This window comes from Polypterus senegalus, chromosome 7, assembly GCF_016835505.1.
Source record: "Polypterus senegalus isolate Bchr_013 chromosome 7, ASM1683550v1, whole genome shotgun sequence".
NCBI lineage: Eukaryota > Metazoa > Chordata > Cladistia > Polypteriformes > Polypteridae > Polypterus > Polypterus senegalus.
Window position 1 is genome coordinate 165202484 of NC_053160.1, and position 16056 is coordinate 165218539.

The following is a 16056-nucleotide window of genomic DNA, read 5'->3' on the forward strand; positions in this document are numbered from 1 at the left end:
AGCATTGTATATTTTCCTCTGTAATGAACTACAACATACATGCATTTAATAACCTTATAGTGATATCTGATCTAAATAGATTTTTTTAATATATTTTAACAAAAATGATCACTGTGCTATCTCTAAAACCACTGTTTGCTATGAACAACTAATTTGTAAAATTAAGCAACAAGATAAAGGAAAAAACAAAGAGGGAAATCTTCCTGACGCCTAAATTGTACTATACTGACTATGGTGTACAAGTTGAATAAATCAAGTGCAAGTGTATAGGTGGAGTGGAATATCTTTGTTAGAGTCTGTCAGGGTATAATTTGTTTGCTTTTTTGACATGTAGACATCAATGAATGTGAAAGGAATCATCTTCTTTGCCATGGGGGCACCTGCAAAAACACAGATGGCAGCTACATATGTCTTTGTCCTACTGGATATCAACTGTCTTTTGCAGGGGATGCTTGCATCGGTAAGTTGATTTATTTCAAAAACAACAGTTTAATCTAATTATTATATATTATGCATACAGTATAGTCTTTTGGACTCCACTTGCAAGGTTAATTGTACTAAAGTGACTGTGGTTGTCTAGAGCTTACTGTAAATAAACAAGATTTAATTCTTTATTGTAATTCAGAGATTTTTTGTTGCTTTGAACCCCTCTTTAGATATCAATGAGTGTGATCTAAGTGATAGCCTGTGCAAGAATGGAAAATGTGTGAACATTATGGGCACTTATCAGTGCATATGTGCTCCTGGATATCAAGTCACCCCTGAGCGACAGTCCTGTGTTGGTAAGAATTACATGTTCCCAAGAAATCCATTTATAATGCAAAATCTTGCTCAATAGAGAGTGCAAGGAGGAGAGTGCAAGGCAGGTATAACAGACAATAACATTGTATAATGTTAACGTTTACCCCCCCGGGTGGAATTGAAGAGTCGCATAGTGTGGGGGAGGAACGATCTCCTCAGTCTATAAGTGGAGCAGGACAGTGACAGCAGCTGTCGCTGAAGCTGCTCCTCTGTCTGGAGATGATACTGCTCAGTGGATGCAGTGGATTCTCCATGATTGACAGGAGCCTGCTCACCACCCGTTGCTCTACCACAGATGTCAAACTGTTCAGCCCCGTGCCTACAATAGAGCCTGACTTCCTCACCAGTTTGTCCAGGTGTGAGGTGTCCCTCTTCTTTATGCTGCCTCCCCAGCACACCACCGCGTAGAAGAGGGTGCTCGCCACAACCGTCTGATAGAACATCTGCAGCATCTTATTGCAGATGTTGAAGGACGCCAGCCTTCTAAGGAAGTATAGTCAGCTCTGTCCTCTCTTGCACAGAGCATCAGTATTGGCAGTCCAGTCCAATTTATCATCCTGCTGCACTCCCAAGTATTTATAGGTCTGCACTCTCTGCACACAGTCACCTCTGATGATCACAGGGTCCGTGAGGGGTCTGGGCCTCCTAAAATCCACCACCAGCTCCTTGGTTTTGCTGGTGTTCAGTTGTTGGTGGTTTGACCATTTAACAAAGTCCTTGATTAGGTTCCTATACTCCTCCTCCTACCCACTCTTGATGCAGCCCACGATAGCAGTGTCATCAACGAACGTTTGCACGTGGCAGGACTCCGAGTTGTATTGGAAGTCTGACGTATATAGGCTGAACAGGACCAGAGAAACCACAGTCCCCTCCGGCGCTCCTGTGCTGCTGACCACAATGTCAGACCTGCAGTTCCCGAGACGCACATACTGAGGTCTGTCTGTAAGATAGTCCACAATCCATGCCACCAGGTATGAGTCTACTCCCATCTCTGTCAGCTTGTCCCTTAGGGTGTTTCATTTTCTAAGGCAAAAAATAAAATGTAAAATTTTTGCAGGCTTTGCTTACGCCCCGAGTCTCAGTGATATAAAAGATATATATGCTAAATTTCAAGAAGATTGGATAATATTTAGAGGTTGCACACTTTGATCAGTTTTGTAAAAGTAGGCAAAAAATACGATTTTTCAATGTTAATTACTTTTAATTTGAAAACTAGAAATCACAAACTTAAAATAATATTAAAACTAGACACTAAGATTAATAGGTAGTATGCAAAACGTGTTATATTAATCAACTTTGAACGACAAACTTCTTTTGTTCGCTTGGTGACGACTTTTCTGTGATGCTTGACTACCCTCAAAAAGAATTGTTTTTGTTGTTCGTCCCTGACCAATTCGTTAAACTTTTTTATCAGAGCAATTCCTCTTTCTGCGGTATCATTGACCACATTAAGAGCGTTTACATGGCTTCTTAGAGAATCACTGCAGTATTCTGTCACGTCGTGGATCCCAAACAATTCAAAGAACGTCTTTGTAACATCTTTGTAATTAGTTTGTAATTAGTAACGAAATGGTTCAGGTCTTTTCCTTCAAAAACTAGGTTTTTACCCTCTAATCGTTTCATTTCCTTTTTCTTTGCAGGTTCGGTTTCTATATTTTTAGTCATATTTTTCTTTTCAGCCTGAGTAATACGTTCGTCCAAAAAAGCCAATCCTACATTTGTTTCTGACAGATACCAAAGGTGTCTCTTAGCAACTGTGAGAGCACGTTTTTTGACGTCTGCATCTGGGTAAGTGCTCAGAAGCTGTAGCCTATCCAAATCATTCTTTGGAGCCCATCGACTTACAGTTGCCTCGTGCCAAAAGCGAACATATATGAGGCTGACAAAATGTGCAACCCGTTTCATTCCTTTCAATTCTTGTTGAGGTACTGTATATTTAACTGTTTAGTGAAGAGGACAATTTTAAGTGCATATATTGCCTTTGCCATCCACCTTGCTTGATGCAGAGCCCCTGGGATCCTGAAACTGAAGTTTAGTTTAGTTTAGTTTAGACCAACCTCCTAGGTACACTGTAATAAAAGTGATCAATGTGTGCAACCCCTAAATATTATCCAATCTTCTTAAAATTTGGCATATATATCTTTTACATCACTGAAACTCGGGGCGTAAGCAAAGTCATATGAAAATCACATCTTTGGAAAAAACACATTATTGTCCCTAAGGAGCAGAGGTTGGATGGTGTTGAAGGCGCTAGAGAAGTCCAGAGACATAATTCTTGCAGCACCACTGCCTCTGTCCAAGTGGGAGAGGGATCGGTGTAGCATGCAGATGATGGCATCCTCCACTCCCACCTTCTCCTGGCATGCGAACTGCAGAGGGTCGAGGGCATGGCAGACCTGTGGCCTCAGTTGGTGAAGCAGCAGTCACTCCATGGTCTTCATCACATGTGACGTTAGGGCGACAGGCCTGAAGTCATTCAGCTCACCAGGACGTGATACCTTTGGGACTGGGGTGATGCAAGATGTTTTCCAAAGCATCGGGACTCTCCCCTGTTCCAGGTTCAGGTTGAAGATGCTGTAGAGGACTCCCCAGCTCCAACACACAGGCCTTTAACAGTCGTGGCGATACTCCATCTGGACCTACTGCTTTGCTGGGACAAAGTCTCCTCAGTTCTCTGCTTACCTGGGCTCCTGTAATTGTGGGTGGAGGGAAACTCTCTCCAATACTGGTTTCAGCAGAAGGATGGATGGAGGATGCAGTACTCTGAGGTGGGAGTGAGAGTGGGTTAGGTTGGTCAAACCTGTTAAAAAAGTTGTTAATCAGGTTCGCTTTCTCCCTGTCTGTCTTAATGGAGGCACCCTGCTTCGAGCTGCAGCCAGTGATGATTTTATCCCATCTCACACTTCCTTCATGCTGTTATTCTGCAACTTTTACTCCAGTTTTCTACTGTACATCCTTTGCCGCCCTGAGCTGGACTCGGAGTTCCTTCTGCACGCTCTTCAGCCCATGCTGATTACCGCATTTAAAAGCTTTTTTATTCTGGTTCAAAAGGCCCTTGATATCCCTTGAATTTCTTTTATTTCCACACTTTCTTGTTTTATTTCCATACTTTCTTCACTCAGTACCAATTTGCCATTATGCATTTCATGCCCTTCAGTCAACAATTGCCATTCAGACTCACCAGCTCCTCTGCCTTCTTCTGATTTCTTTTTCCTAAATCAAATTTAATGCAGCACTGGTTACCTTTCTTAACAGTGGCGAAATATCTATTGGTCTAGCATGTTTTTTAAATACTGGACAGACCTCAAAATTACCTGGGGCCTCATGTATAACGGCGTGTGTAGAATTCGCACTATAACATGACGTAAGCACAAAAGCCAAAATGTGCTTATGCACAGAAAATTCCAGATTCAGGAATCTGTGCGTACTCCAACTTCCGCGTTCTTCCACTCCATAAATCCCGATCAGTGTGAAAACTAACGCATGTGCATGTGCCTTCTGTCCCACTCCGTCTTCTCCCAGAATTATGCCTGTTTGAATATGCAAATCAATATAAATAGACCTTAAGCTCAGCGTTCTGTGAAAAGGCAATGACAAAAGCAAGAGGGAAAATATTAGAATTCCAGCAAATACTAAGTGGAGGCAAAGAAAAACTTACTATTTGTTGGTTTATACAGTGGTATAATCAACAAAAGGAAGTTGATCGAGTGACATAGCGTGTGGGAGAAACAAACTCAAGTTCAGAAAATCGCGCAGTTCCCGACATAAAAAAGAAGTTGTCACATATCAATCGCCATGAAAAGGCGAGACGTAGCCCACCGTCTGAGTGTTATATGGAAGCTTATTAGGGTACAGTGAGAAAAAAAGGCACAGAGTAGGAAAAAATAACAAAATGTTAACTTCAATTTTGAAATATCCACTTTAATCACGTAGTTTATTTTGTCATTAAAGTAGAACATAAACTTAATCTTAAAATTGTTTAATTTACTAGTTTCTCAAATCCCATCGTAACTAAAGTAGCACGTTAAATGCTTTGTTTTGTATTTGATCTTCAATGTGCTCTATGTGTGTGAATCACTACGTGCTTCCGTTCTTTCTTTTTCTCCGACAGGACACAGAATCCATTACATTTATGATGTTACAGCTCTCTGAATAATTAAAATACTGAGGTTTATACGTGATATCGTTTTCATGATGATAGGAGTTAAAGCACATTATTAAACAGGGGAACACAGTGCGTGATTTTGCGCGAACTTCGATGAAATTACTGTAGCAGTACTGTCTCTTTCAAACGTACTATCCTCCAATTCCTGTCCTTACTTTTCTTTCCCCAAATACCCAATCGCCACACAATCAGCTCTGTAATAGACGTTAAGCCATCTGTAAGCTTACAACGACGATTCTTCAAAACTTTTAAGGAACATTGAAATATCTTAATAGTACGTGTTTAATTATTCTATCCTTCCAGTGTTGCGCCATCCTTAGCAAATATACACCGTGAGGCAGGAACAAAAAGTGAACTTGCTAGCGCTGCGGCACAGTGTCCTCACATGTTTAAATATTGACAATACATATTATTTAAATGAAGTTAAAGTTGTATCTGTATAATATAATCAACATATTTTGCTGCATTTCATCTTAAAAATATCGTCATCATATGTAAATACGTGCTTTATAAAGTGCCGCAGGTTGTGCAATATTATAACTGTAGTGCAAGTTTACAGTGAGGTGATTGTACTTATAAGTACAAACAGTTCTACAAGAAGCAATTGATTGAGTGCGTTTATAGTTCTTGGGATGAAACTGTTTCTGAACCGCGAGGACCGAACAGGAAAGGCTTTGAAACGTTTTGCAATGGCTGAGGCAGAGTGGGCTTGATGCTGTATACCAATAATTCTCTTTCCGATCAGCTGCTGCTGTGATTCCCGACTCAAATACAGTGATATAAATACTCCGAGTGGTGCAGTGAGAGTAATATGGAAAAAGATGATCTGTTGTGGCAACCCTTAACAGGAGCAGCTGAAAGAAGGAAAAAAAAGGTGCAGTTAGAGTAACAACGCTAAAGCAGTTATGGTATTTGGAATACTATGGCTATTCCCTGGGCCATTATATTGTTACAGGTTAATTACAATCAGATGCATTACACTAATTAACAATATGCGGTTAGTTTCAGTGTGTTTATAAAGCCGCGTCAGGAATGTGGTTCTACCAAATAAAGGGTAACCACACAGGAACAGTAGCACTGCTTTGACGCTGGGTGCCGCCAGTGTGCAAAACCGAGTGGAGAACTTGCGTACGACAAGGTATGAGGTACCGTGGAAAAGTGCATGGCTTTACACCAAGTGTAGGTTTTATACATCGCGATTTGAACGTGGAAACGTTCTTACGCAACATTTCCCTGTGTACGCACTGTTTATACATGAGGCCCCTGGAGATTGTAGTGTAGTGGAGAATAATAGAAGGTAACACTCTTTCTGTTTTCTCTTCCTTTCATCCCTCTCCTTTTCCTCACACTCACATTCCCACTCTTTTTCTGAGCACTCATCTGTCTCAGGTAAATCACCCACCAATGTTTTAGGGTTCCAGTCAGATCCCGTTACAACTGCCCTAACTTTCACCACAGGTGGTTTTCTCTGCTCTTTTCCCCAGCTTTCCTTCTACATGCTAGCACGTCACATTTTTCACACCAACTGTTATGTCTTTCAAAAATTTCACATAACATTCCACATCTCTCAGTTTCAGTTACTTTGCTATTTTCTTTCTCATACCGATCTTCCTTATTACCAGTAATGCAAGATAGTAAACTTCTTATAACAGCAGCTGTCTTCATTATACCAGATTTCTGTTTTCTTGATTTTAATCCTTCCAGCCCCCTTCCATTTTGTGGCATGCTCAGCTCAGCTGCTGCTTTCTCTACCTGCACTACAGGTTTCCATTTCCTAGCTTTAGCCTGCTTGCCTCTGCCACTCCACTGGCAGATGGCTGACTTTAATATAAATGTAGGCATTTCTGAGTCTACAATGCTACTCTAATACAATTTACCAACTTCGTTATAGGTTGGCCTCCTTTTGCCCCTGTAAGCAAACATACACGTACATACACAAAGATCCTAAACGAATAAGTGCCATATGAATGATGCATTCATGTCCCACTACTCTGTAGCACTTTAATTAGGGTCTCACTACCACAAACATGTGGGTGTCCTCGTGACACACATGAAGTCTCTAAACTTGTTGGTTATATTCCATTCAGCAATCAAACAATGTTTTAACTCCACCGCATTTGTACACTGGGTGCCCTAAAATTCACATATAAAAACACACACATACATCAAAACAGTATTTGCAAACAGAGTGCAAAACATGGTTACCCCAAAATCCTACTGGACTACAGCAGTTATTTTGACTTGGTAGAGTAATATATTTCTCTACTTTCCCCTATTGTATTATTAAAATATATCCTCTGTCAGAACACCTCAAATCTCACAGACTTACCACTTTTTATAAGGTATTATAGTATATAACTTCTCTCCACCTTCCCTCCTACATCTATAACCTCAGGCAATTAAGTGTAGTAAAAGGCAAGCAGGAGTTAAGTAACAGTTAACTTAACTATTAACTTAATTAACTTAATAAAACAATATATTATTGATACTATTCATAAATAATAAGAATATGCAAAGTAGATTTGAATATTGGCAACCATACAACCTGATAAATGGTGATTTGTAGTTTAACGGGGCACACAGACTTGTAGTTATTTAAAATGTCTCTAGTTAAGGCATCATTTGTGGTCAGCTTTCTTCAGAACCGGCCACATGCCTATTTCAATATGGCTGCCGAGCTGTGCTCTTCATTGTGTTGTTCTTTCAGTTCATGGATCAGTTTGGTAAGAGAGAGGGATGCTCCTTCATCAGATGTTAGTAAGAGAGAGAGAGTGTGAGATTAAGCAAGTAAATTTATAGATGTTCTGTCCAACCGCTAGAGCCAGTAGGACATCATGGTACTTAAAGGCCTCTGATACAAGCCAGTTCCAAACAGCCATATTTCAGACCAATGGGGGAATAGAACATCTTCACACCTGCCCCCAAACCATATATTAAGCTAAAGCTTGGCAGTTAAGCAGCCTGCCTTTCTTGTGGGGGTTGAAGGGAGAGACTTTAGCAGAGAAACACTTGCCAAACCGGTTTAAGGCACATCCCCCAAATCCTATCGTAAAATTTAAAGAGACTCAGTCCTGGTTGGGTGGGAGGGGTTCTTAAACCAACAAACCATTGCTGTTTTTATCAATAATATAACACTAATATTACATTGCTTTGCCTAAGTTACAAATAAAGAGATACAAGATATTTATCAAGTTATATGCAAAATCTCACATCACAACATATTGTTATTTTGTATTTTTTCTTTAAAGATGTTTTGGAGATAATGTGAATAGAGGTCTGAGAGAAATCCCTACTGATGACTTAAATGTGCAAAAAAAAACCAGTTATGCATGCCATTTCTTCAACTATCAGTTACTGAGCTCATCCCTGTAATGGAAAAACAGCTTATACTGCTACATATTGCTAACTTGGCACTAATGTCATTCTTGCCATTTTCTATACTTTTGTAGCTAATGTAATAAGCCATCATATCAGACGTTCATTGCTCTGCCAGATCATTATCATGGCAGTTATGAGCCAGTGGACTCCTGGATGGCAGAATGATAAGCCACAGCACAGCAGGGATGTGTCAGCCCTTGTCTTTCTAATGCTACACCATTAAAATGGAGAGTTGGGTGACTAGGGTTCTATTAAACCTTTCCAAAAGCTGCTGTTTAATGCTTGTAGTGGAGTGGTGTGGCTCTAGTGACATTTGGGGAGCTGGCATGCCTAATAATTACTTTGGACTCAAAGTTCTGACCCTGGTCACTTTGCAGATTTTCAGGTGCACAGAAATGGCAGAATATCTTAGTGAGCCTTCTAGTATAGATGGTCATGTTCTAATCCACGATTAAGGAGGTTGGAAAATGTTATGTTATTAAGAATAATTAAATAATCTCAATTCTTTCTCCTGAGCAGCACATTTGTCTGGAAAGGTTTCTAGTGTATATTTTTTACCTTTAGATATTGATGAGTGCTCCATTGGAAATGGAGAATGTGAAGCCCACTGTAGCAATTCAGAAGGCAGCTATAAGTGCAGTTGCAATGAAGGTTACATTCTGCTTCCAGAAAAAAGAAATTGTGCAGGTAAGCTACTGAGTAAAAGAAAAAAAAAAAAATTATAAAATTAACCTAAAATATGTTTTAGTAATAGTGGTGTGGATAAAGGGTTTATTTTGAATGCAAGTGCAGTATGGCACAAACTGTTGGAACTGAGCTAAAATACATTTAGTGAAACAATGAAGAAGGTCTTTCTAGAACTTAAGTGATGTTTGCTAGGTTTTACTTATGTTATGCAGTTATTCACTCAACCATACACAACACCTTGGAGTATGACTGCAAAAAGTTCACTTGACTAGCAATTTAAAGAATATGACCTATAACCCTTCAAGTAAAATCATCTTTACAGATCAGAATAGCTGACTTGATGGAAATCCAGAACCGCCAACATGATGCTTATGACATGTAAGGGACAAATAGAGAAGATTCCACACTTTTTCATGTATACAGTGCACTAATATATTACAAGTCAGAAGAGATGACATAAAATTTACAACGAGCTGCAACATCCCTGCTTCCTCAGTACTCTAGCAGTAGCAAATAACATGAATTCTTTGTTCTAAAGTACAAATTGATCACCACCTCTTGGTATTTCATTTTCTTGCCTTTAACAGTAACTCAGTCTATTGTCTTTTTCTGATGGTGGTTTAAGATAACAGCTGTCAGCTTTAGTAATGTGTAATATATAAATCTATAGAAGACAACTCTCAGTAGAAGGATATACAGTAGATGTGGGCAGAAAATGCTGTGGTCATAACATAAAGTGGGTGCGAGGAAACAAGGGTTTTGTCTAAATTTGTTGATCTAGACAGTCAGATAATCTGTTACAGAATAAGTTATTAAAAAAATGGAAGGGTCAAGTCACTGGAAACTCTTTTGGAAGATTCTAGTGTCGAGTCTAGTCAAAATCTATCAGTATTTTACTTTCTAAATTTGGTTTTGGTTGGTAAAAGCAGACCAGAGCTTGCTTAACTACAGAGAAGTAACAAGCTTCAAAAACATAATACTGTGTATGTCATTGGCTTTCCAGACATTGATGAATGTGAGGACAACATAGATATTTGTGATGGAGGACAGTGCACAAATATTCCTGGTGAATATCGTTGCCTCTGCTTTGATGGTTTTATGGCATCCATGGATATGAAGACCTGTGTCGGTATGTTCAGTAATCACATGGAGAGCTCCAGTAAAAACTGTAATACTGTTTGTTGCTTTTTTTTGTTTTGGCAACCAAGTATTGCTTTGAGTTTTAAGATTCCTGATATAATGTAGAAATAATAAATAACTAATAAGTAGATTCACTCTTCTTAATGGCTTACTCAATGTGTGCATAGAGCTAAGGACTGGTGGAAGGTATCTTGTGTATTACTAGGCTTAGTTGCCTCTTGAGATAAATACAGGTAGATGTGGGATAATAAATGGCTGTTTTTAATTTTCTTTACGGTAGACATTAATGAATGTGATTTACATGCCAACATTTGCATGTTTGGGGAGTGTGAGAACACCAAAGGCTCATTCACCTGCAATTGCCAGCTGGGCTATTCTGTCAAGAAAGGAGCAACAGGCTGTACAGGTAAGGTTAATTCTTGACTCCTGTCTTATTTTACTAACAACATATTGTACTTTCATGTAGAGCACGTAACAATCGTCTTCATTGTCAATCTTGTATCTGCTTCTAAAAGGTAGAGACTTTGTTTTATTAACAAACAGAGATATAGTACTTGCTGATTGTATTATATTCTGATGAACTGGACTAAGGGCTATATCATACTTAAATTTGTTACTATTGTGTGAAAGTTAATTTAAATACTTCTAAAAACTTTCAAATTGCCATTAAGAGGCCATTTAGAACTTTTTGCGGTATTTTGTCTTTTTTAGAAATTTTTTTTGTTGTTTTCTTAGGTGCCTTTGGAGGTTGCATGGGCAGCAAGGCTTAGAACTTGCTACTGTATAATGTGTACTTTAGGAACCTTCAAAACTTACCTTCATGATAAGCACTGTTGTACTTTTGTTGAGCATAATTGTTCTAATGTTCTGATGTCTGTGTATCCCATCACTCTTTTGTCCTCCATGTAACTTCATTAGATACATTACTACTTTCACTTGAAATTATTATTTAATTTTTTGTTTCTGCCATGAAACTAGACTTCACCCATCATAAAATATTTTCTAAGGGGCATAGGTTGGTTTACGCAAAGAAGGGATTTCTTTAATTGACAAGAAAAGCCTGCAGTAGTAGGAAAGTGTTAATAAAAGCGTCATACTACCTATCAGATTATAGGGTTTTTAAGTATGAGGATTTAAGTTAATTTTAAGTGTCATAGAAATAAATCACATCATGACATGCCACAGTTTTATTTTACCTTTGTGCCACTGTGTTGTAGGGTTGTTGCCTTGAGGCAGTGATCTGTTGTTGGGAGTCATGGCTTCTAAAGCTGTGTGACATCTCAAGAGAAAATATAAAAATTGGCATTACAAACTTCTTATCCAAGATCCTGAATTAATACAAAACTGTCTTGTGTTTAGGAGTGAATTGGTGGTTGTCCAGAATCTTTAGCTCAGCTTTCTTTAATCTTTGTTTGGTTAGCAGTTTGAGCTTTATTGTCTTTGATGATATTGATTGTGGTGTCACGCTCTAGTATTTAGAATCTAATGTTTGCATTATCAATTTCCTAATATATGTTTCTTTGCTGCTGCAGGTTTATTCCATTACTGGCAAACCACATACCATATTCTATTCTCTCATGTTCTTCTTACAATTTATGTTTGTGAGGAACTGGTCTGCTTTTAATCTCATGCTTCCCATATCCTCTTTCCTGTTTCTGTTTGTCTAATTTTCTCTTGTCTTCCAATCTCACCTATGGTTTACTTAAGTGATTCTCCTAAGTTACTTCTCAGGTCAAGGGTTTTCCTACTAAACAATGGGGATAAGAGGCCAGGGTACTCTAGTAGTCACTACTATCTCTGCACCTCTAAACGCTTATATTCCATTAAAGGAGAGCACTCCAGCAGATGTTTCTTGGTAATTTCAGTTGCTGTCATCATTGTGATGAACATTGCTTGGGATCCCTGTAGGTCCCAATGTACACACTTACTGTGTAATGCTACTGAAACTACAAGTGTAAACAATGGAACTACCACTTCTAACAGCAGCATTGAATAGTGCTGTGCTAGATTAGCAAAACACAGCATTTTTAGATAGAACAAAACTAGCCTGTGGGTGATCACAAGGAATATTTCATTTCTTAGAAGAACAGCAGAGTACAGACAAGCTTGAAACAAAGTTGTTTTTCAAGTTAGGTACATGGTTCTGCCTAGGTTTCCAGTAAAAATTAATATGTTTTTTGATTTTTATATGCATACCTAAGTAACTGTAGAAAAACATATTAAGGCTTGTAAAGACAAAAAATCCTTATGAAAATGGTACATTGTATCCTTTTTCTTGCCTTAGGTTTTATTTAAGTTTTTGTTCTCTTCTTATTTTTTAAACAGATATTGATGAGTGTGGAATTGAAGCTCATAATTGTGACATTCAAGCTTCATGCATTAACATGCCTGGCAGTTTCAGCTGCAGTTGTCAAGAAGGCTGGGTGGGAACTGGAGTCAAGTGTACAGGTAAGCATTAAAAGAAAAACTGTAATCCCTATCAATAATGGAATTTTTAAAACTCCATAAACTCTATATGTTATGTTGGTTTAACTGTAATCTACGTACAAAATTTAATGAATGTCCTCTGAGCTGTTTTATCGTAATTAAGTTTTTGTGATGTTGACCCTCTGATTATAATTCCCCAATGAAATCCTTAAAACTGTATGAAGCCTTTGTTTTGAACTGCATTAAAAATAATGTAAATACAACATTTTGTGACAGTAGACATAGCCATTTGATATGCATTTTTTCATGTATGTAAGAATAAAATGATAAATAATATTGTAGTACTATATTGATTTTTCCCCTTGTGTCTGCTTTATGTTTTTGAAGTCTTAGGTAAAAACATTATCTTTATAAATGTAAAGCATTATGGGCTAAATCGTTTTTTGCTTTTTTATAAACATTTTCTATTAAATATTTTGTTCTGAAGAAAATACCAGTCCTGTTAAGATACCTATGGTCTTATATGGGAGCCACAGACAATCAGTGATATGGCTTGATTCTTTATCTCTAAAGCATTCAATAGGAAGTTATAATGTGCACGGATCTGTTATTTTTTTTCAGTAAATAGATACAGATGTATGACAGTAGCTTCAAAAACACTTTTCTTCTGCATACTTTCTTGGTTTTGTTTACCATCAAGAGCCTTGCATTGTTTTTATTTTTTTCTACCACAGATCTCAATGAATGTGCAAATGGGAGTCACCTGTGTAGCTCCAATGCCCAGTGTCTGAACACACCAGGATCATACCATTGCAGCTGTTCTGAGGGATTCACAGGGGATGGATACACTTGTTCAGGTGGGGTTTGTTGTACCTTATTCTTCTTTATCCCAACCCCAATTAAAATGGGAACTCGGTTAATGTTATTGAGAGTGGTTGACACCTAGATAAAACTACATTATTCAGAGGGGGGGATGGTTTTAGATTGTGCTTCCTCTTTCCTCTTGTCCACTCAGTGTCCAAGAACTCCAGAAATGGACAAGCTTAAGAAGGCTAGCATTCATATTCAGGTGACTTGCTTGCTGATTGTTGTTTTCTTTGCAAATGATGAAGCTTTTGATTACAGCCTCTTACACAGAGACAGTTCCGTTTAGTTTTCTGTCATAGGAAGTGACTGCTAAGCTATAAATTGATCAGTAATGGGAGGGTGATTGATTTATACTAGAACTTTGGCGACATTGCAAAATGAGAGTTCTGCTTTCAGAAGATTAGAGGCCTGTATGGCACCTTTTTCTTTATACATTATACATTTCTGAAGAGTTTACTGGGTCTATTGTTTTGTTATATTTTTAATATATCTTATATATATTTAATATCTTTTTCTGTTTCTTAGGTCAGTCTAAGAGTCGTTTGAGTGAACAGTTACTGTAAATGGGCTGAAAATCAGCTGGGAGAATAAAAGTTTTTGACATGCTCATCTGTTAAGAGTAAGGTATATCTCTGCTGAGATCTGAGACTATTTTGCTCCTTTGTGATTGCCAGCCTCATCTAGAAGCTTGTGATTTAAAGATTTCACCACAAAAATATATTATATGCAGCATTAAATTGCCCACTATGAGGATAGCTTTCCTATGAATCTTCAGTTGTTATGTATTTATGTGTATCTGCCAACACAGAGATTCTGTGAAGATGTATCTCCTTCCTTTTTCACAGATATGGATGAGTGTATGGAGAATGGTAACCTCTGTGAAAATGGCAGGGGTCTGAATACACCTGGGCTGTACCGTTGTGAGTGTGATATGGGCTTCTCGCCTGCCACTGACAGCAGATCTTGCCAAGGTAGGTAAGCCACATCTCAGGCTGAACAATCCAGAATACTCAAAGAAATGTGAGTAGATGGCTCTGTGTTGGAAAAATTTAGCTAAATAATCAAAATTCTTGCTAGCTGGTTTTAAAAGAGAGTGATACCTGTGAAAAGCACATATCTTTGCTGTACTAGTAGTAGTACGCTGATACAATAGTATAGATAAACCTACGTTGTGAACTCTGCATTTCCATTTGTATTACACAGTAAGTGCATTTATTAATTAGAAATCAAAAATAAAATTTATTTTCTATTTTTATTTATTTTTAGGCTTTGTGTTGCAGTTTTAAAGTAGCTTGGGTTAAGAATTATGAATTAAAAATTACAGAGATATATTTGTTAATATATTTTCTGATCTTAATTCCATACTGTATATGTGCTTTGAGAAGATCTTATTGTTTTTGATCATTTAAAGGGAAAATGCTGTTTTTCCACTTACTGTAAGGCCAGAGTTATACTTCATAGAACAGCATTTGTAGCAGATGTAGTATTGGATCCTGAAGGGAGATATGTGATGGTCATGGGAGACTTATCTAACTGTAAAATGATTTTGATAAATGTTTATGCACCTAATGTTGATGATAAGGAATTTATACAAAATTTGCAGCTTTAATTGTGTTCTAAATCCACTTTTAGATAAGACTTCTCCACAGGGGAACGCAACTAACACCGCAAAGATAATTACAAAGTTTATAACTGATCACAACGCTCCTCAGCTATCTCTGCAGGAATACTCTGGGAAACTCTTAAGGCCTTCTTAAGAGGACAGATTATCTCATATCTTTCCCACAGAAATAAATCCGAAGCGAAGAAAGTAGCAGAGATAAAAAGCTAAAATAGATGAAGAACATGCCAGACTACCAAGCGAGACTCTACATAAGAGGAGGCAGGCTCTACATTCAGAATTAAAAGCTGAACAACTAATTTACAAATCCAGACATCATTGTAGTGTTCATACTTTTAGAGACTACTATAAATCCCTATATACTACTGAGTTTAAAGAAGACAATATACAATCTAATGCTTGATGCTATAAAGTCACCCAAGGTGGAAAAGCAGCAGGCCCTGATGGCTACCCTGCAGAATTTTACAAGAAATTCTCCGCTCAGCTAGCTCCCTCCTATTAGCAACATTTACAGAAGCCAGAGATAACCAATCTCTTCCACAAACCTTTCGCCAAGCACTAATCACTGTCTTTCCAAAACAAAATAAGGACTTATTACAATGTGCATCATACAGCACTTCTGAATAACGACGTTAAAATACTCTCTAAAATCATAGCTAGAAGGATGGAGAAAGTGCTCCCTAATAATATCACAAGACCAAACTGGATTTATTAGGGGCCGACACTTATCTTCAAATCTTCGACGCCTGTTTAATGTAATATACTCACCAACTAAATCAAACACCCCAGAAATATTATTATCATTGGATGCAGAAAAAGCATTCGACATGATTGAATGGAAATACCTTTTACTATTTTGGAGAAGTTTGGGTTTGGCCCAACATTTGTGCATGGATTAAATTACTGTATACTACGCCCTTTGTCACATAACGTTGTAATCTGAACTCTGCATTTCTGTAGCTCTTTTACA

General features: G+C 37.9%; 1 protein-coding gene across 4 annotated transcripts in view; it reads left to right on the plus strand.

Annotated features, from left to right (window-relative positions):
* LOC120532965 (fibrillin-2) overlaps window positions 1-16056 on the plus strand; it is a 142372-nt gene that overhangs the window by 70741 nt on the left and 55575 nt on the right. For all 4 annotated transcript variants that reach the window (XM_039759489.1, XM_039759491.1, XM_039759492.1 and 1 more), the window contains exons 27-34: window positions 335-460; window positions 657-782; window positions 8909-9031; window positions 10035-10160; window positions 10452-10577; window positions 12497-12619; window positions 13333-13455; window positions 14311-14436. In XM_039759489.1, the coding sequence (XP_039615423.1) occupies window positions 335-460; window positions 657-782; window positions 8909-9031; window positions 10035-10160; window positions 10452-10577; window positions 12497-12619; window positions 13333-13455; window positions 14311-14436 (999 nt within the window). The remainder of the gene's footprint in view (window positions 1-334; window positions 461-656; window positions 783-8908; window positions 9032-10034; window positions 10161-10451; window positions 10578-12496; window positions 12620-13332; window positions 13456-14310; window positions 14437-16056) is intronic.